The 21,522-nt window shown below is 39.1% G+C and overlaps 1 protein-coding gene across 2 annotated transcripts; it reads left to right on the top strand.

The window, feature by feature from the left end:
• Window positions 1-1,525: 1,525 nt before the first annotated feature.
• Window positions 1,526-19,707, top strand: LOC115422198 (E3 ubiquitin-protein ligase TRIM39-like). 2 transcript variants are annotated; one of them, XM_030138334.1, is made up of 2 exons: window positions 1,526-1,599; window positions 17,797-19,707. In XM_030138334.1, the coding sequence occupies exon 2, from the start codon at window positions 17,799-17,801 to the stop codon at window positions 19,446-19,448; it is 1,650 nt and encodes a 549-aa protein (XP_029994194.1). In that variant the 5' UTR covers window positions 1,526-1,599; window positions 17,797-17,798; the 3' UTR covers window positions 19,449-19,707. The 2 variants fall into 2 exon arrangements, with proteins under 2 accessions (XP_029994194.1, XP_029994195.1); XM_030138335.1 differs by lacking the exon at window positions 1,526-1,599 and adding an exon at window positions 14,790-14,825.
• The last annotated feature ends 1,815 nt before the right edge of the window (window positions 19,708-21,522 follow it).

Below are 21,522 nucleotides of genomic sequence, written 5' to 3'. Positions count from 1 at the left end.
ATATATATATATATATATATATATATATATATATATATATATATATATATATATATATATATATCCCCTTCACATGTTACGTCACCCTCTGTTCCCACCATGACAGACGGCAGAAGTGCCAGACTGCACACTGGACCACAAACCAGCAGATATAGAATTTGATCTGAATGTTCTGGTTTTTCTAACCCTGCTTTCCACGTCCAGTGTTCACACACAACAGTTCCATCCATGCTTTCATCTGGTTCCAGACAGAGCCTGGGTCTGATGGAGCTGATATTACAGACAGAACAGGTTCTGTTTGTGTCCATAGCATTAGCATTAGCATTAGCATTAGCTCCACCTAATGTTAGCTAGGTGGTAGACTGGGTTACCTCCTGTGATCCCCTGTGTTCCAGTGTGTGTCATCAGTGCCTTCAGTATTAGCTCTGTTCTAGTGTCTGCCTTTGGACCAGCTCCACTATGTTCTATGTTCTATGTTCTTGTCCTGATGCTGTTCCATGTGTTCTAGTGGTGGAACTGGACATATGACTGTGTGTAGACAGTAGAACAGCAGACACTACAACAGCAGAGCTCATACTGAGGACACACACTCACATTATTACACAGAGTTGGTTCATTACAGCTGCTTTTGGTTCCAGTCTGTTTGAGTTTGGATGGCATGATGAGGAAACATGTTCAAAACATACACAGCTAGCTAACGTTAGCTGTATCTGTCCTTTATGAGATCCATTCCTCTGCTGTGAGCGCAGTACAGAGACTGGGGAATCGAACCTGAGACTCAGAACTGGGCTCATCCAGACTGTAGTCTGCTTTAGATCACACCTGTGTATGAGGACACTGCATTTAGAACACAATGGAACAGACTGTGTGTTTTAAACTCCAGTAGACTGGAGGACTGTGCAGGATCTGTAAACACACCAGGAGGCAGAAGGTATGGGTCTGTAGCTAGCCCTGCTATCATTAGCTTCTCCAAATAGTGTTGTTTGTGCCGTCCAGTAAGGTGAGTCACTGCGCAGGACAACTCCAACACTTTATTTTCAGTGCTGTAGACAGAATCTATCACTCATTTATTTGTTTGTTGTGTTGCTTTTGCCGTCCACCATGGAACTGAACCCCAGTCACATGATAACTGTGATGTCCCTGCAAAGGGTATATATATATATATATATATATATATATATATATATATATATATAAACAGTAGTGATGGTAGACAGTCGTGGAAAACAGTTCAGTACCAGTGTTGTTCATGTGAACCGTCCACAGGTAAATGTTCCGGTTTCAGATCTGAAACTGCAGCTTCAACAGCTGACTGTTCAGATCAGGCTCTTCCTGCTCTTTCTAAACTTCTACACATGTATTTGACAGAACCAGAACCCTCCTACATGTCTGTGCTCTGTCAGAAAACAACACACTTGGATTTTACCAAAACAACCAGGAAACAGAGGCGGAGCCACATTCCACACAACACTCACCACGTGACTGAAATGAAAGTGAAAGTGTTTCCAGTGTGAGTGGACAGAAGTGCAGAGGAGGGAGTGGAACCAACACAAACACCAGATCTGTTTACAGCCTGTACGGAGTCTGTGACCAACAGCGGTGAGTCCACAATTCAACTGCAAACACACACACACACACACACACACACACACACACACACACACACACACACACACACACACACACACACACTGTTTATTTCACACCAGCTCTACTGAAGTGGTTCCTATCACTGAACTACAGGGAGAAACCAACAGGATTTATAGATTATATTTATCTGGAAGGACTCAGGCTGTGTGTGTGTGTGTGTGTGTGTGTGTGTGTGTGTGTGTGTGTGTGTGTGTGTGTGTGTGTATCAGCAGGTTCAGTTTGTTTCCTACAGTTGTGGAATAATTCCATCTCCTCATTAAATATCTGGTTGATAGGACTAATATTTTCTTAGATATGACTCATTTTAGAATACAATTACCTTACAACCACAGAAGCAACGCTGCATGATGGGAAATGAAATTCAAAATAGGAAGTCTGCATTTCCTCCTGCTTCGTCACATTTGCAGACATAATAGAATAGAATAGAATAGAATAGAATAGAATAGAATAGAATAAAAGCTTTATTGTCATTGCATAGTGAATACAATGAAATTGCACATGCCCCCCATATAAAAAAAACACAAATAACATTCAGACTACACTCTTCCCACTCATAAATACATTCAACAAGCACAACAAACACAACAAACACATCAGTATTAAAATAGTTCTATATAAAAGTGCAACTATATAAATTAAAATACTTTTATGAAAGTGCATCCGTATAATCTAAACGTACTTCCTGTTTCAACAGACTTCAAAATAAAAGCACTTCCTGAAATTACTTAAATTAAAGCATTTTCTCTTAATAATTCTCAGCTTTGTTATGATTCTCTTTTACTATTAACGATCAACTGAAATATCTAAAACTAAACTAGAAAAGCACTCAGAGAGGGCAGACCTCCGCCCAGACAGATCAGTGCCCCCCCCGCCCCCGATCACCACCAAAATTTAATCATTTGTTTCTTGTGTCAGTATCAACATTTCCTGAAATTTTCATCCAAATCTGTCCATAACTTTTTGAGTTATCTTGCACATGGACAGACAGACAGACAAACCAACACTGGCAAAACAGAACCTCCTTGGCAGAGGTCATAAATAAATAATGCATCCTTCCATCAAAGCTGTGTATGCAAACCCCTCCAGAAGAACAGAAAGGCAAGAGGAGGACGACACAAAGAAGGAAAGAATGAAAAGAAGCAGCATGTGGATGCATTTAAGAATTCAGATTCAGATTTATTGTCATTCAGTAAAAACATCCCAGATGCTGTTACAGAACGAAATTGCAAAATGTACAGCATGAAATAAAACACAGAAAATTTAAAAAAAAAAAAAAACACCAACTAAAAACAACCCATAAATATGATGAAGTATTAAAAACTGCACTAAAATTAATAATAGTACATATATAGAAAATGTCAAAAGCTGTTCTTAAATGTCTGTTTTCTTTTTGTGACAGAAAAGTTTAAGGAGTAAGTGGGCGGGTTCAGTGGGTGGAGTCAGAGCGTCAAGTATGTAAACGCAGTCAGACTATTGGCTACAGCAACTGAATATTGGAACATGTAATTTTACTTCAGTTCAACAAATCTATCAAACAGTTTAAGTTATATCTGTGTAAACTAGGGATGCAAATTATCCATTAATCCATTAATCATTAGTTGGTTGACCTTATCGATCGATTAATGATTAATTGATAAGCAGCGATTTTCCTGATACCCTGATTTTCTCTTTCAGTAGGGTCTATAAGAATAAAAGCTAAATACTGTTTCTATACTTCATGACAAAATCATGTCATATTCCTTAATGATTGATTTATTGAACCATTGGATACAGAACAGACAATGACATTTATGGAGTAGAACTAAAGAAATTCAACAGAGAAATTCAATAAAATAAATGGATTCTGAAGAGGGACAGTTTAGAAGAAATGAGCATTTCTGACTTTTTTCTGACACGATGGAGCCAGATTAATTAATGCAATGTAATTTAATCGAGCAAATTCTTATTGACAATTAATCGATAGTCGGTCAGTTGTTTACATAAACAATACATACATACTTATAAACATATCACAAGTCAAAACAGCACAAAATTTGAAAAAATTACAAAGAGGAAAAGTAGTAGTGTTCCATGTGGTGCATTCTGGAAGTTGGCTGTGTTCTGCCTGTAAGTCTGTCATTGGGCATCAGTGTTATGTGCTGCCTCTTTCTCCTAAATGCTCTTCCAGTATTGCTCAGTCTCAGCCCTGGGTGGGTCTGTCACCTTGTTACCCTGCCATTGACATAGACATTCTTTAGGCGGGCTTAGCAGTCTCCAGTGCCTCAGCTGTGGACAGTTTGTCATATTTCCTCGGCAGCTCTTTCCTTAGGTTCTGGTCTGGTACTTTGTTGTTTAGCCTTGGCAAACAGGAGGTAGTTGAGTCCCCCCTGGCTCCCCCTTGCCGTAGCATCTTTGTACCGCGGATGAGGTACAACGCTGTACCTCATCAATCTCTAGCTATGATAGCAACTTCTTATTGCGGATATTTGAACACTGAGTTAAGAGCTGTTTCTTAGTCAGTGAGGATGTGGAGTTTCAAAGCACTCATTTCTCCCACATCTTCTGCATGTATCTTGCATGCATCTTCTCTCACTGGGGTTACTCCTGTAGTAACCATCAGTATCATGTTCTCTGCATGAATGTCTTGTTCCAGTAGCCAATTTGACATCAGGATGTCCTTTCCTGGCTTTGCTCCGGCCGGATTCGAACTGGCAATCTTCCGCCCCAAAGTCAGTGGTGCAAACCACTGAGCTATCCAGCCACTATATATATATATATATATATATATATATATATATATATATATATATATATATATATATATATATATATATATATATATATATATGTGTGTGTGTGTGTGTGTGTGTGTAGAGTCATGTGACTGATGATACGATTACTAATATTTCAGTGACATGTTTGTTCTTGTGGTCCATAGATATGGCTGATGCCGGTCATGTCCGATCTGCAGATCAGTTCCTGTGTTCCATCTGTCTGGACTTCTTCACTGATCCAGTCACAATACCATGTGGACACAACTTCTGCAAACCCTGCATCTCTGAACACTGGGATAATAAAGAAAACTACCAGTGTCCCATGTGTCAAAAAGCTTTTGACCCAAAACCTGAGCCGTACATCAACACTTTAATCTCACAGATGATGGCTCAGTTCAGACATGAAGCTCAACATGAACCAAACATCTGCAGCTCAGACCAACAAACTGTTAAACCAGGAGAAGTTCCCTGTGACGTCTGCACTGGACCCAAACTGAAGGCCCTGAAGTCCTGCCTGGTGTGTCTGATCTCCTACTGTCAGACTCATCTGGAACTTCATCTGACTGTTCCAGGACTGAAACGACATCAGCTGATCCACCCTGTGGAGAACCTGGAGGACAGGATGTGTAGGAAACATGAGAAACCTCTGGAGCTGTTCTGTAAAACCGACCACACATGTATCTGTCAACACTGCACCTACTCAGACCACAAAGGTCATGACGTTACTCCTCTGAAAGACGAATATGAAGAACAGAAGGCAGAGCTGAAGAAGACAGAGGCTGAACTTCAGCAGATGATCCAGGAGAGACGACTGAAGATCCAGGAGATCCAACGGTCAGTGGAGCTCAGCAAGAACGCTGCAGACACAGAGACAGCAGAAGGTGTGGAGGTCTTGACTGGTCTGATGGAGTCTGTTCAGAGAGGTCTGGACCAGTTCAAAGAGAAGATCCAAGAAAAGCAGAGAACCACCGAGAAACAGGCTGAAGACTTCATCAAAGAGCTGGAACAGGAAATCTGTGAGCTGGAGAAGAGAAGCACTGAGGTGGAGCAGCTGTCAGGCTCTGAAGACCACCTCCAGTTTGTCCAGAGGTTCACATGTGTCAAAGCTGCTCCAGCCATGAAGACCTGGACCAAGGTCAACATCTGTCCACCATCATATGAGGGGAGTGTGGAGAGAGCTGTGTCTGAGCTGGAGGACCAACTCAGAGAAGACATGAAGAAGGTGGTTAAAGCTGAGCTGAAGAGAGTCCAACAGTATGAGGTGGATCTGACTCTGGATCCAGATACAGCACATCCTGACCTCATCCTGTCTAAGGATGGAAAACAGGTTCATCATTTTCATTTGAAGATGAACCATCCAGATAAACCACAGAGATTCACTGATTGTCATTGCACCTTAGCGAGGCAGAGTTTCTCTTCAGGCAGGTTTTACTTCGAGGTTCAGGTCAAAGGAAAGACTGGATGGACTTTAGGAGTGGCCAGAGAGTCCATCAACAGGAAAGTACGGCTCACCTATAGTCCTGAGAACGGATGCTGGACCATCGGTTGGAGCCTTAGGGAGATGTACAGTGCTTGTGCTGATCCTCCTGTCCTTCTGTCTGAGAGGTCTTGTCCTCAGAAGGTGGGGGTGTTTGTGGATTATGAGGAGGGTCTGGTCTCCTTTTATGACGTAGATTCTTCAGGTCTCATCTACTCCTTCACTGGCTGCCGCTTCAATGATAAACTCCTCCCATTCTTCCATCCAGGTCTGAATTATATAAATATCAACAGTTCTCCTCTGATCATCACTCCTGTCGACACTGAGTAAGAAATTCATCAAATGGACAGATTTTCGTTGCTTTAGTACCATCAGTATACTTAGTGACAATGTCAACTGTGTATTCGTCTGTATTCAAATGAACTTCAACACTAACATTTGTGGTGATAATGATCCTGGTTTGACAGATTCTGACGCACTATGATTTAATACAATGATAATGATGGTGTTCTAATGTCAGCATTAATTAAAAATGTTGTGAATGTGTTTCCATTATGTCAGTGGTTCTCAGCTGGGGGGTCGCTAGGCACATCACCACCCCCTCCCCCTCCAATTTTGGGGTAATTACTTTATGATCATGACTAAGATTCTGGTAGGGATGCACTGATACCACTTTTTTTTCCAGACCAAGTACAAGTACAAGTACTTCCATTTGAGTACTTGCCAATACTGAGTACCGATACAGAGTACTAAATAATCCCATTCCAGTTCTTAGTTCCTTTTGTAAATGTGCTTTATTGTCGTTGTCATTAGTCTGACTGTAACAAAGTGCTGCTACTGACATTTAATGTGTTGGAATGAGCGTTTGTCCATTAATCCACCAGGGGGCGCTGCTCTGAATTAACCATACTGGACAAATACCACGAAGAAGAGGAAAGTTTTATAAGAAGGAGAAAGTCGGTAATAACAAACATGGAGATGACAGAGGTAACACTACTGTGATACTAATATTGTAGTGTTTTTGCTGGTAAGGTTTAAAAGCCGAGCTTCAGCAGGAAGAGAAAAGAGAAATGAGTGATAAGTTTGGTTTTCACTTCCGCTGGCGTCGCACTTCTTACCTCCATAGTATTATCAGTAGGATGGAGTCCAGTGGCAGCTGCTCGTCTTTCAGACAGGGGAAGCTCACTGTCGGCTTACGTCAAAAAAAGTGTCAGGTTATTTAAACACACATTCGGCCCTCAGTTCCTTTTTTAGAAAATGCTCAGTGACCTTATCGTACACAGTAGGCGTCTTCTCCAGGGACTGGACCAGTGTCCTCTGAATGTCCAGCAGAGCTGGGCTGCTCAGACGGCCTTGGCCCATTGGGTTACAGGTGTAGGACTGGAGCCTTTATAAACTACAGATGCTCCTCTCTACACCTGCTGATGTAGCTCCAAAACGATATTAAACTCAAACAAGAAATGATTAAATTATATAACTGAAACAAGAAAACACTGAAATGATGTTAAATTGAAACAAGGAAGTCCAATGAGTGTGTTTTATTTTCAGTGCAAGGAATGAACGAGTCATTTCGTAGTGGTTTCTCTCGATTTCACAGCAGAATGTGTATTAAACTGAACTGTGTCAGTGAAGGAGTAGATCTGAAAACAGCTGGGTACTCATCCTCCAGCACCTGGAAAACAGATGGAATGTACGCAGAGGACGGACAGAACGCTGCGTCTGTATCTGTCTGTGTCTGAAACGGTACTGTCAGTCAGCGTTACTTTTATCACCGTCATTTATTACCTCCGCCAAGGAGGTTATGTTTTTGCCAGGGTTTGTTTGTGTGTCCGTTAGTGTGCAACATAACTCAAAAAGTTATGGACAGATTTTGATGAAATTTTCAGGGTTTGTTGGAAATGGGATAAGGAAGAAATGATTAAATTTTGGTGGTGATCGGGGGTGGGGGGGCCCACGGGGGGGCGCAGACCAGAAAATTTCATCAAAATCTGTCCATAACTTTTTGAGTTATGTTGCACACTAACGGACAGACAGACAGACAGACAAACAAACCCTGGCAAAAACATAACCTCCTTGGCGTGGGGGGGCCACGGGGGGGGGGGGGGGGGGGGCACTGATCAGCCTTGGCGGAGGTCTGCGCTTTCCGAGTGCTTCTAGTTTGGTTCAGTGTCCACACTCTTCACACTCCACACACATTATTCCTCCTCCTCGTACCTGCTGCACTGAACTGGGAATGTCACACAGCCGTAAGTGGTATCGGTGCAGTTGTATCGGATTACTTTTATGAGTACGAGTACAAGTACACAGTCTGAGTATCGGAGCCGGTGCCTGATACTGGTATTGGAATCAGTGCATCCCTAGATTCTGGGGAAAATATCACTACTTGGCCTTTTGTAGCGATATGTGGACTCTGTTTCAGCCAAATAAAATCAGATATATTAGCTTTAACGTTCTGCCTTGTAAGACGTTGTATCTTATTGTCATGGAAATCTCCTAACCCTCGTCTATTTCACTGTGATTTAGCAATGTTACGTCTTTTCTTAAATCGGAAAAGATTAGACTTTCACTAAGAGGTTCTTTGACTAAATGTCTTAATAAATGCCGATCTTTTTTAGCTTACCGGCCGACAGGCTGTAAACTATTGTCGTCATGCGGCGTCTGTCGTCTGTCATCTGTCATCCGTTACAAAGATTTCAATCGTCTTCTTCTCTGAAACTACAGTTGTGATTGACTTCAAACTTGGTATACAGCTTCTGTACGATGATGTCAACAAAAGTTAGTGAAATTATTTGGCTTCGGATCTGATTCTGGATTTAGTGCGACTTTGAAAAATGTTCCCATTATAACAGATAGGAAGTGGAATGATCCAATAAATCAGTATCAATGATATCAAGTTGGAATTTGAATTTTTTACAGATGTGATTGGAATATGACCAAAACATGGGCTATTTCTGTAATAGAATAAACACACAGAACTGGGTGAGAATAAATGACATCTGGATACATTTCCCAAAGCTTTGAATTTGGCCGGTAAGCTACAGGGCCATTGGTCCTATTTTTTGGATTACTATCAGTGTTTGCGAACACTGCCGTCAGATTGACCTCTCACACCACCACCCTACTCTCGACTCTGTATTTTTTGTTTGTTACCTCTGCCAGGAGGTACTGTGATCGCTTTGCTTTGTGTGTTTGTGTGTTTGTTAGCAGGATAACTCAACAAGTTATGGATGGATTTTCATGACATTTTCAGGAAATGTTGATACTGGCACAAGGAAGAAATGATTAAATTTTGGTGGTGATGGGGGGGGATGGGGGCGTGACAGATCTGTCTTGGTGGAGGTCTGCACTCTCCGAGTGCTTTTCTTGTTTAGGTGATGTTTGTTGTCTTAATTCATTCTGTCTATCTATTGTTTTCGCTTTTGACACTGTTATGTAATGTCTGATATTTTAATGTAGGCACATGTATCTACAAGCTATGGCAACTTATTTTAAAATATATATTATATTTCTATTTATGAACGAGTTGATTTAGGGGGGTTATAATTTAAGGGGGAAAATTAACTTTAAAATTCACTTAATACGCACGACTAGGAAGGGTTTTTGTGTTTCATTCAGCGGGGTGAGACTGTGGAACAGATTTAATACAGAGTTAAAGCAACATCCAAGCATGAAAGAATTTAAAAGGACGAACAAAGACACAGTTTTTCAGAAGTACAGGGATGAGGGAGGGGTTGGGGATACTGGGTGGTATAAAGACGTACAAGTGTGCAGTATGTGTATGTATATGTATATGTATATGTATATGTATATGTATATGTATATGCATGTATAGGTGTGTATGTGTGTGTGTGTGTGTATATATGTAGGTGTATATGTGTAAGTGTGTGTATAGATCTGTGTATGAATATGTATTTACATATATGTGTTATCGTATTATGTGTTTATGTAAATCATATTCTATTTGTTCATGATAATACAAAGCCAGAAACCAAATTATTTAATAGTAAGTATCAGTCATATTATGGGATATAGTATAGATCTGCTTAGACTAGGAAGGTTATTATTATTATTATTATTATTATTATTATTATTATTATTATTATTATTATTATTATTATTATTAATTATATAAGGAGAAGGGGTGGGAGTTTATAAGTTGTACTTCTTCTCACTCCTTTTTCGAATATGTATTATAGGTCTTATGTTTAAGTGTTTTGTTTGTTTATTATTTATTTATTCTTCTGTTTTTTTGTTTGTTTGTTTTTTCATTCATATTTGTAATAAATACATCAATCAATCTCTCTTTCCTATTTTCTGTCGGCTCAGTTCTTATTTTTGTATATCACATATGTGTTAGTTTTTGTGTGTGGTTTCCTCCTGCACAGACTTTGTTCTGATGTTCTTTTCCTGCTTTTGCCCCTCTTGTCTCTTGGAGGGCCTTGGAGAAGAAATAATATAAAAGCCAATGTATAATGTATGCACTGTAATTCCACTTTTATGTATTAACAAATAAAGATTAATAAAAGAAAAGATGATCAACTGTATTTTACACCAATTATTGACATGTATTGATAGGATCAGTGGATCAGCAGGTATTAAACAGTTCAGATCAGTAGATGGTTTTGGTCGACGGTGGATTTTTAGGTGTTCAAGCATTTATAGTTCAATACAAACTGAAGTTAAAATAACTCCTAAATTATTCTTAAGTGATTTATTTGTTTAAACACCATTTATAAAACTTTAAAGTTAATATGTGAATTCACTTGTCATATTAAATGTCATTTGTACAAAATAAATTGGGATCTGATTTTGTTTCTCAAACTTCTTTTTCATAAGAAATCTATTTTTCTGTGAATATTTGACAAAGATCCAAATCCCTGTGACGTGTGGAAGTGTGTAGTAATTATGATTTTTACTCTAAATTTAGTATTTTCTAAGTGATTTATCACAATTTATTATAATATGATTTTTTAAAAATGATCTTTTAGTGTAAATCATGTATTTTCTTGTATTTAATTCACTGATCACATAGATGTTCATAAAAACTCAAAGTAAATTCTAAGGTTTTGATATCAATACAAGAAAACTGAATGAAAGTGACTCTTTCAGTTAAATATATCATTAACTGAGTGTCTTCATCCACTGTCATATACATGGTTTTATTGGTGACTCAGTGTCGTAGAAGATAATGGTGTTTATTATGTTTAGGTCTTGGAGCTTTAACTACTCACTAAAATAAGAATTTATTCATCATTATTTTAAATAAGTGATCAATATTTACAAAGCAAATAATGCTTTTGCGCCATCAAACAGATCTTGGCGAGTGGAGACCAGATCCATTTTCTAAGAGGGCCAGCAGGACTAGTCAGAGGAGCCACCATGTCTGAGACACTTCTGCTGAATCCCCTGGAGCAGGGGTGTCCAGTCCTGGTCCTGGAGGGCCGGTATCCTGCACGGTTCAGATGTTTCCCTCTTCCAGTCCACCTGACGGTCTTTATCACACTTCTGCAGAGCTGGATGAGTGGTTTACCATTAGAATCAGGTGTGTTGGAAGAAGGAAAACATCTAAAACCTGTAGGATAGTGGATCTGGAGGACCAGGACTGGACACCCCTGAACTGGACCGTCTGTCAGAGCCTCAGGAGCCCCTGACCCCCCCCACCCCACCCCACCCCCCAGGTATGTGATTGAAACCTGACAGCATTCTGCAGACTGACACCAGCAGACCACCACTAGAGGGAGCAAGACACAAAGGAACCTGAACCTGAGAGGAACCTGAACCTGAGAGGAACCTGAGGTCCATGACCCCACACAGAACCGACTCCTGTGATTCAGCACTAATAATGACTGGTGTTCCTTTTACTGCACTGTCAGAGGCACATATGTGGCACATGGTGTAATTATCAGATCTGGAACTGATTTTTACTTCTGTAGAAACATGTTCTACTGTGTTTTTTCATTCTTTCCTCCATTGGTATGTGTATGAATGAATGTGTATGGATGTGTAGGTATGTAAGTATGTATATGTATGTGTATTTTTTTTAATTATATTTTAATTAATTGATTTTTTTTTTTTTTTTTTTTTTTTTTTTTACTCATTTCTCTTTGTACCTGTTTGTCTTGTGTTTTTTTAATGTGGTGTATTTACTAGTGAAACAGAACTGTTTTATATATTATATTTTGAAAAATAAATAAAGTGTGTGAACATTTCCGCAACAGTATACACACACACACACACACACACACACATATATATATAAATATACACACACACACACACACACACACATATATATATATATATATATATATATATATATATATATATATATATATATATATATATATATATATATGAATGAATGAATGAATGAATGAATGAATGTTTATTTCAGTTAAATACAAGATACAAAACACACACATATAAAAAAGACAACAAAACAAAACACCTACATATTAAAAAAGAAACAAACAAGCATAAAATTAACACATTTTGTAACTGAAAAGGAAGAAGCTGAAGCCGGAGGCTTATTTCTGCTTCTCCTATTTACACCCTTAGTCCATGTCCACACCTTAAGTTGCAACAGATAAATACTTAAACTTAAATTATACTACATTCAGTGTAATAAGTTATTTTGTAAACATATTACTTTCATAGCCCTTCATAATTTGACCAATTAAATTCTTTTTGAAACTCAACAGTGAGCTACACAATTTCACTTCATCCTTCAATTCGTTCCATAGCTTGACACCAATAACTGAAACACTGATATTTAACGTTTGTTCTTACTTTACACTTTTCAAACACAAACATCCCTCTTAAATTATAATGTCCTTCTCTTAACTTAAAGATTTTCTGAATACAAAAAGGAAGGTTTTTACTTTTAACGTGAAACATAAATTCCATTGTTTTTAAATATACAATGTCAAGAAATTTTAGCAAACCAGATTCTACAAAAAGTGGATTACTTGATTGGAGATAACCAGCTTTGTTTATGACTCTAATAGCTTTTTTTTGGAGTTTAATTATTGGGTCTAAATTAGTTTTATACACATTGCCCCATATTTCCACACAATATGACATATATGGCATTACAAGTGAACAATACAACATATGCAAACATTTTTTGCTTAACAAGTCTCCGAGTTTTTATAAAGAATCGCAACAGCTTTGGACATTTTGCGTTTGATATATTCTATTTGTGGTTTCCAACAGAGTTTATGGTCAATAATCACTCCCAAAAATTTTGTTTCATACACCCTTTCAATTTCAATTTCATTAATTTTCAGTTTTATATCATCACTTCCCCTAGCACCACCAAAAACCATAAATTTTGTTTTATCTTCATTAAGTGATAACTTATTTACATCAAACCATTTTTTTAACTTGCTCAATTCCTTTTCCACAGTTTCTAATATTTGTTTCATATTTACTCCCGAATAAAGCAAATTAGTATCATCTGTAAATATTGTAAATTTTAACTTACTAGATGCCATAAAGATATCATTTAGATAAAGTATAAATAACTTATATATATATATATATATATATATATATATATATATATATATATATATATATATATATATATATATATATATCCCTTCACATGTACGTCACCCTCTGTTCCCACCATGACAGACGGCAGAAGTGCCAGACTGCACACTGGACCACAAACCAGCAGATATAGAATTTGATCTGAATGTTCTGGTTTTCTAACCTGCTTTCCACGTCCAGTGTTCACACACAACAGTTCCATCCATGCTTTCATCTGGTTCCAGACAGAGCCTGGGTCTGATGGAGCTGATATTACAGACAGAACAGGTTCTGTTTGTGTCCATAGCATTAGCATTAGCATTAGCTCCACCTAATGTTAGCTAGGTGGTAGACTGGGTTACCTCCTGTGATCCCCTGTGTTCCAGTGTGTGTCATCAGTGCCTTCAGTATTAGCTCTGTTCTAGTGTCTGCCTTTGGACCAGCTCCACTATGTTCTATGTTCTATGTTCTTGTCCTGATGCTGTTCCATGTGTTCTAGTGGTGGAACTGGACATATGACTGTGTGTAGACAGTAGAACAGCAGACACTACAACAGCAGAGCTCATACTGAGGACACACACTCACATTATTACACAGAGTTGGTTCATTACAGCTGCTTTTGGTTCCAGTCTGTTTGAGTTTGGATGGCATGATGAGGAAACATGTTAGTGCTAGACAGAATCTATCACTCATTTATTTGTTTGCTTTTGCCGTCCACCATGGAACTGAACCCCTAGTCACATGATAACTGTGACATCCCTGCAAAGGGGGTGTGTGTATATATATATATATAGATATATATATATATATAATATATAATATAATATACTATATATATATATATATATATATATATATCTGAAACCGGAACATTTACATGTGGACGGTTCACATGAACAAACAACTGTACTGAAATGTTTTCCACGACTGTCTACCATCACTACTGTTTATACATATACTATATATATATATATATATATATATATATATATAATATATGTATAAACAGTAGTGATGGTAGACAGTAGTGGAAAACAGTTCAGTACCAGTGTTGTTCATGTGACCGTCCACAGGTAAATGTTCCGGTTTCAGATCTGAAACTGCCAAGCTTCAACAGCTGACTGTTCAGATCAGGCTCTTCCTGCTCTTTCTAAACTTCTACCACATGTATTTGACAGAACCAGAACCTCCTACATGTCTGTGCTCTGTCAGAAAACAACACACTTGGATTTTACCAAAAACAACCAGGAAACAGAGGCGGAGCCACATTCCACACAACACTCACCACGTGACTGAAATGAAAGTGAAAGTGTTTCCAGTGTGAGTGGACAGAAGTGCAGAGGAGGGAGTGGAACAACACAAACACACAGATCTGTTTACAGCCTGTACGGAGTCTGTGACCAACAGCGGTGAGTCCACAATTCAACTGCACACACACACACACACACACACACACACACACACACACACACTGTTTATTTCACACCAGCTCTACTGAAGTGGTTCCTATCACTGAACTACAGGGAGAAACCAACAGGATTTATAGATTATATTTATCTGGAAGGACTCAGGCTGTGTGTGTGTGTGTGTGTGTGTGTGTGTGTGTGTGTGTGTGTGTGTGTGTGTGTGTGTGTGTCTTTCCTACAGTTGTGGAATAGTTCCATCTCCTCATTAAATATCTGTTTGATAGGACCAATATTTTTGGAGATCTGGCTTCGTCACGTATGCAGACACAATCTAAAGGTACTTCCTGTTTTGACAGATTTCAAAATAAAAGCACTTCCTGAAATTACTTAAAACATTTTCTCTTAATAAGTCTCAGCTTTGTTACGAGTCTCTTTTACTACTAACAATCAACTGAAATATCTAAAAATAAATAAATAATGCATCCTTCCGTCAAAGCTGTGTATGCAAACCCCTCCAGAAGAGCAGAAAGACAAGAGGACGACACAAGAAGGAAAGAATGAAAAGAAGCAGCATGTGGATGCATTTAAGAATTCAGATTCAGATTTATTGACATTCAGTAAAAACATCCCAGATGCTGTTACAGAATGAAATTGCAAAATGTACAGCATGAAATAAAACACAGAAATTTTTTTTAAAAACACCAACTAAAACCAACCCATAAATACGGTAAAGTATTAAAAACTGCACTAAAATAATAATAATTCATAGAAAATGTCAAAAGCTGTTCTTAAATGTCTGTTTGCTTTGTGTGACAGACAAGTTTAAGGAGTAAGTGGGTGGAGTCAGAGCATCAAGTATGTAAACGCAGTCAGACTATTGGCTACAGCAACTGAATACTGGAACATGTAATTTTACTTCAGTTCAACAAATCTATCAAACAGTTTAAGTTATATCTGTGTAAACTAGGGATGCAAATTATCCATTAATCCATTAATCATTAGTTGGTTGACCTTATCGATTGATTAACAATTAATTGATAAGCGGCGATTTTCCTGAGAACCTGATTTTCTGTTTCAATCGGGTCTATAAGAATAAAAGCTAAATATTATTTCTTTACTTCATGACAACATCATGTCATATTCCTTAATGACTGATTTATTGATCCATTGGATACAGAACAGACAATGACATTTATGGAGTAGAACTAAAGAAATTCAACAGAGAAATTCAATAAAATAAATGGATCTGAAGAGGGACAGTTTAGAAGAAATGAGCATTTCTGACTTTTTTCTGACACGATGGAGCCAGATTAATTAATGTAATGTAATTTAAATCGGGCAGATTCTTATCAACAATTAATCAACAGTCAATTAATTGTGTACATCCCTAGTGCAAACATATCACAAGTCAAAACAGCGCAAAATTTTAATAAATTACAAAGAGGAAAAGTGGTCAAATGAAGAGTCGTTTGAGAGCCAAAAGAGTCGGCTCTTCTAGGTGAACTGAGTCAAATGGACCGGATCACTGAGAAGGGTCAGGACTTTGAAGGGAGCCGGGTCTGGAGGAGCCGTTCCTTTCAAACAGCTGTTCAAAAACTGACTCCTTGTTATATTTATTCGTTTTTTAGAAGTCAACCAGAGGTAAGTCATTTTTATCATTGAAACAGTCACTGGTAGCAGTTGTAAGATCTGGATCAGAGTAATTCAAACTTACACATAGAGAATTATTCTGAAGGAAAGAGTGGCCCAGGAAGTATAACAAACTGTCCACATATCTATCTATCTATCTATCTATCTATCTATCTATCTATCTATCTATCTATCTATCTATCTATCTATCTATCTATCTATCTATCTATCTATCTATCTATCTATCTATCTATCTATCTGTCTATCTATCTATCTATCTATCTATCTATCTATCTATCTATACACACGCAAAATACAACTAGAATAAAAATCGAAGATGACTCCATCATAAACACAGTCCGCTTGTTTACATAGCAAACCAAAAACATCACTCTGGCATTTTGGAAATTTGTCGCAAACTGCATTATGGGAATGGTGACCAAGCGAAAGCGGTTTCTCACAGATTTGGGTAGAAATCAATCCAGATGTCTCCCCTGTAAACTCCTCCAGTCCACCAGGTTGTTTTCCGAATGAGTCTAGTCAGTGGATGGAGGTAAAGGACACATTTGGGTTCAGCTTCAACAACCGACAAACTGATGCTGCAGGGAACTCCCATTCCCACAATGCACCTCGTGATAAAATTTCCAAAAAGGCCGCAGTGACGTTTGGGTTTGTTCTGTAAACAATCGGACTGTGTTTATGATGGAGTCATCTACGAAGGTGTTCACTGTGAAGGAAGTGATTCAGGTGCAGAAGAACGGACAGACTAATGGATTAGAGAGAACTAGGATCTGACTGGAGTTGGACACGTGAACAAACATCTGGGATCAAAGTCCGACGCTGCGTTAACCATGACTAACCATGACTCCAGATAACCCCCCATCTCCATCTGTTTCAGTGGTTCATGTCTCCTCCTCCCTGTTACAGCGGTAAATGTGACTCCAGTCCAGTCACTCGGACTCGGGCGGCGCTCTCTGATAACTCCTCCCCTCAGTTCACTGCACACGGAGCTGCGTTCAAGTGAACGGGGTGTGCTGCGGACAACTCAAACCTGACATGTCATTAGTCGTCCATGTGAAGGCAGCGTGGACATTTGAACATAAGAACAACAGCGAATCGGTTCTCATTGTTCATTTAAAAGAGCCTTTCAACAGACTTGACTCTGCTGCGAACGTCACCTCTGTTTTTATCACTGCTGTAGAGTCATGTGACTGAGCAGTCACATGACTCTGAAGACCATCCACGACTTTTATGAGTCTCCTCATTATAAATGACCACAGTATCATAAACACTGATGATACGATTACTAATATTTCAGTGACATGTTTGTTCTTGTGGTCCATAGATATGGCTGATGCCGGTCATGTCCGATCTGCAGATCAGTTCCTGTGTTCCATCTGTCTGAATGTCTTCACTGATCCAGTCACAATACCATGTGGACACAACTTCTGCAAACCCTGCGTCTCTGAACACTGGGATAATAAAGAAAACTACCAATGTCCCTTGTGTCAAAAAGCTTTTGACCCAAAACCTGAGCTGTACATCAATACGTTCATCTCAGAGATGGTGGCTCAGTTCAGACATGAAGCTCAACATGAACCAAACATCTGCAGCTCAGACCAACAAACTGTTAAACCAGGAGAAGTTCCCTGTGACGTCTGCACTGGACCCAAACTGAAGGCCCTGAAGTCCTGCCTGGTGTGTCTGATCTCCTACTGTCAGACTCATTTGGAACCTCATCTGACTGTTCCAGGACTGAAACGACATCAGCTGATCCACCCTGTGGAGAACCTGGAGGACAGGATGTGTAGGAAACATGAGAAACCTCTGGAGCTGTTCTGTAAAACCGACCACACATGTATCTGTCAACACTGCACCTACTCAGACCACAAAGGTCATGACGTTACTCCTCTGAAAGACGAATATGAAGAACAGAAGGCAGAGCTGAAGAAGACAGAGGCTGAACTTCAGCAGATGATCCAGGAGAGACGACTGAAGATCCAGGAGATCCAACGGTCAGTGGAGCTCAGTAAGAACGCTGCAGACACAGAGACAGCAGAAGGTGTGCAGGTCTTGACTGGTCTGATGGAGTCTGTTCAGAGAGGTCTGGACCAGTTCAAAGAGAAGATCCAAGAAAAGCAGAAGAGCACCGAGAAACAGGCTGAAGACTTCATCAAAGAGCTAGAACAGGAAATCTGTGAGCTGGAGAAGAGAAGCACTGAGGTGGAGCAGCTGTCAGGCTCTGAAGACCACCTCCAGTTTGTCCAGAGGTTCACATGTGTCAAAGCTGCTCCAGCCATGAAGACCTGGACCAAGGTCAACATCTGTCCACCATCATATGAGGGGAGTGTGGAGAGAGCTGTGTCTGAGCTGGAGGACCAACTCAGAGAAGAGAAGAAGAAACAGAGGAAGAAGATGGCTGAAGCTGAGCTGAAGAGAGTCCAACAGTATGAGGTGGATCTGACTCTGGATCCAGATACAGCACATCCTGACCTCATCCTGTCTGATGATGGAAAACAGGTTCATCATTGTGATGTGAAGAAGAACCTTCCAGACAAACCACAGAGATTCTCTCATTGTCATTGCACCTTAGCGAAGCAGAGTTTCTCTTCAGGCAGGTTTTACTTCGAGGTTCAGGTCAAAGGAAAGACTGAATGGACTTTAGGAGTGGCCAGAGAGTCCATCTGCAGGAAAGGATGGATCATCTATAAACCTCAGGACGGATGCTGGACCATCAGTTGGAGTCATGGAAACAACTACAGCGTTTTATCTGACCCTTTTGTCCGTCTGTCTGTGAAGTGTGGTCCTCAGAAGGTGGGGGTGTTTGTGGATTATGAGGAGGGTCTGGTCTCCTTTTATGACGTAGATTCTTCAGGTCTCATCTACTCCTTCACTGGCTGCCGCTTCAATGATAAACTCCTCCCACTCTTCGATCCAGGTCTGAATTTTACAGGAAACTCTGCTCCTCTGATCATCACTCCTGTTGACACTGAGTAAGAACTTCATCAAATGGACAGATTTTCGTTGCTTCAGTACCGTCAGTATACTTAGTGACAATGTCAGCTGTTTGAACGTGTATTCATCTGTATTCAAATGAACTTCAACACTAATGCCACGTTTCTACTGCGCGGTACTGTCTTGACCCGGCTCGGCCTTTTTGTGTTTCCATTATGAAAAAGGACCTGGAATCTGGTACCTGGTACCTGGTACTAGTTTTTGGTATCACCTCCGCCGAGGTTCTAAGCGATACTAAACCGTGACATATAACACTGCAGACCACTGATTGGTCAGACAGTTTTCTCTGTGACCCGCCGTTTTACAAGAAACAGATGCGGAAGTGGACAGTAAATATGTCGGTACATTAATCCACATGATAACAGCCCAAAACTACACCATGGTCGGTCCAGGAGGTTCAGTCTTTGGTGGCCGACGTAAAAATTCAGACGAGACAACATTCAACAAGCAAGTTTTCAGCAACTGTCTGAACAGACAACACGGAAATAACGCGCCGCATCACTATGACGACCAGGTACTGTAAAGTCAGTAGTATCCTGTAATGAAAACAGTCTCCAGGAATACCGAGTCGAGCCGAGTCGAGCTGGTTCCACGTAGTGGAAACGTGGCATAACATTTGTGGTGATAATGATCCTGGTTTGGCAGATTCTGACGCACTATGATTTAATACAATGATAATGATGGTGTTCTAATGTTAGCCTTATTTAAAAATGTGGTGAGTGTGTTTCCGTTTTGTCAGTGGTTCTCAGCTGGGGGGGCTCCAGGCACATCACCCCCCCCCCCCCTCCAATTTTGGGGTGATTACTTTATGATCATGACTAAGACTCTGGTGAAAAATATCGCTACTTGCCCTTTTGTAGCAATATTTGATCTCTCTGTTTCAACCAAATAAAATCAGATATATTAGCTTTACCGTTCCGCCTTATAAGACGTTGTATCTTATTGTCATGGAAATCTCCTAAACCCTCATTTATTTCACTTTGGTTTAGCAATGTAATGTCTTTTCTTAAATTAGAACAGATTAGACTTTCACTGCGAGGTTCCTTGACTAAATGTCTTAATAAATGCTGATCTTTTTTGGGTTACTTTTAATCTTTGCGAACACTGCCTTCAGACTGACCTCTCACACCACCGCCCTACTCTGTACTCTATTGTTTTTGTTTAGGTGATGTTTTTTGTCTTAATTAATTCTGTCTACCTATTATTTTCACTTTTGACACTGTTATGTAATGTCTGATATTTTAAGGTAGGCACATGTATCTACAAGCTATGGCGACTTATTTTTTAAAATATATATTATATTTCTGTATATGTACAAACTGATTTATTCTCTCTTTCCTATTTTCTGTCGGCTCAGTTCTTATTTTTGTATATCACATATTTGTTACTTTTTGTGTGTGGTTTCCTCCTGCACAGACTTTGTTCTGATGTTCTTTTCCTGCTTTTGCCCCTCTTGTCTCTTGGAGGGCCTTGGAGAAGAAATAATATAAAAGCCAATGTATAATGTATGCACTGTAATTCCACTTTTATGTATTAACAAATAAAGATTAATAAAAGAAAAGATGACCAACTGTATTTTACACCAATTATTGACATGTATTGATAGGATCAGTGGATCAGCAGGTATTAAACAGTTCAGATCAGTAGATGGTTTTGGTCGATGGTGGATTTTTAGGTGTTCAAGCATTTAGAGTTCAATACAAACTGAAGTTAAAATAACTCCTAAATTATTCTTAAGTGATTTATTTGTTTAAACACCATTTATAAAACTTTAAAGTTAATATGTGAATTCACTTGTCATATTGAATGACATTTGTACAAAATAAATTGGGATCTGATTTTGTTTCTCAAACTTCTTATTCATAGGAAATCGATCTTTCTGTGAATATTTTGACAAAGATCCAAATCCCTGTGACGTGTGGAAGTGTGTAGTCATGTGGATCAGTCGATCAATCGGTGCACGGCTCTTAAATCTACAACTCTAGTTTTATTTCATGTCGTTTGGTTTGTTCATCATTAAATGAACACAACTGAATCTGAGCTGTAATACATAGTT

The sequence above is a fragment of the Sphaeramia orbicularis genome, chromosome 7 (genome assembly GCF_902148855.1).
Source record: "Sphaeramia orbicularis chromosome 7, fSphaOr1.1, whole genome shotgun sequence".
NCBI classification, from domain to species: Eukaryota; Metazoa; Chordata; class Actinopteri; order Kurtiformes; family Apogonidae; genus Sphaeramia; species Sphaeramia orbicularis.
Note: the sequence above shows the minus strand (reverse complement) of the source record. Positions and strands in the feature narration are given on the sequence as shown.

Coding starts and splice junctions, on each gene's coding strand:
- LOC115422198 (XM_030138334.1), top strand. CDS start 17,799: ATGGCTGATGCCGGTCATGTCCGATCTGCAGATCAGTTCCTGTGTTCC.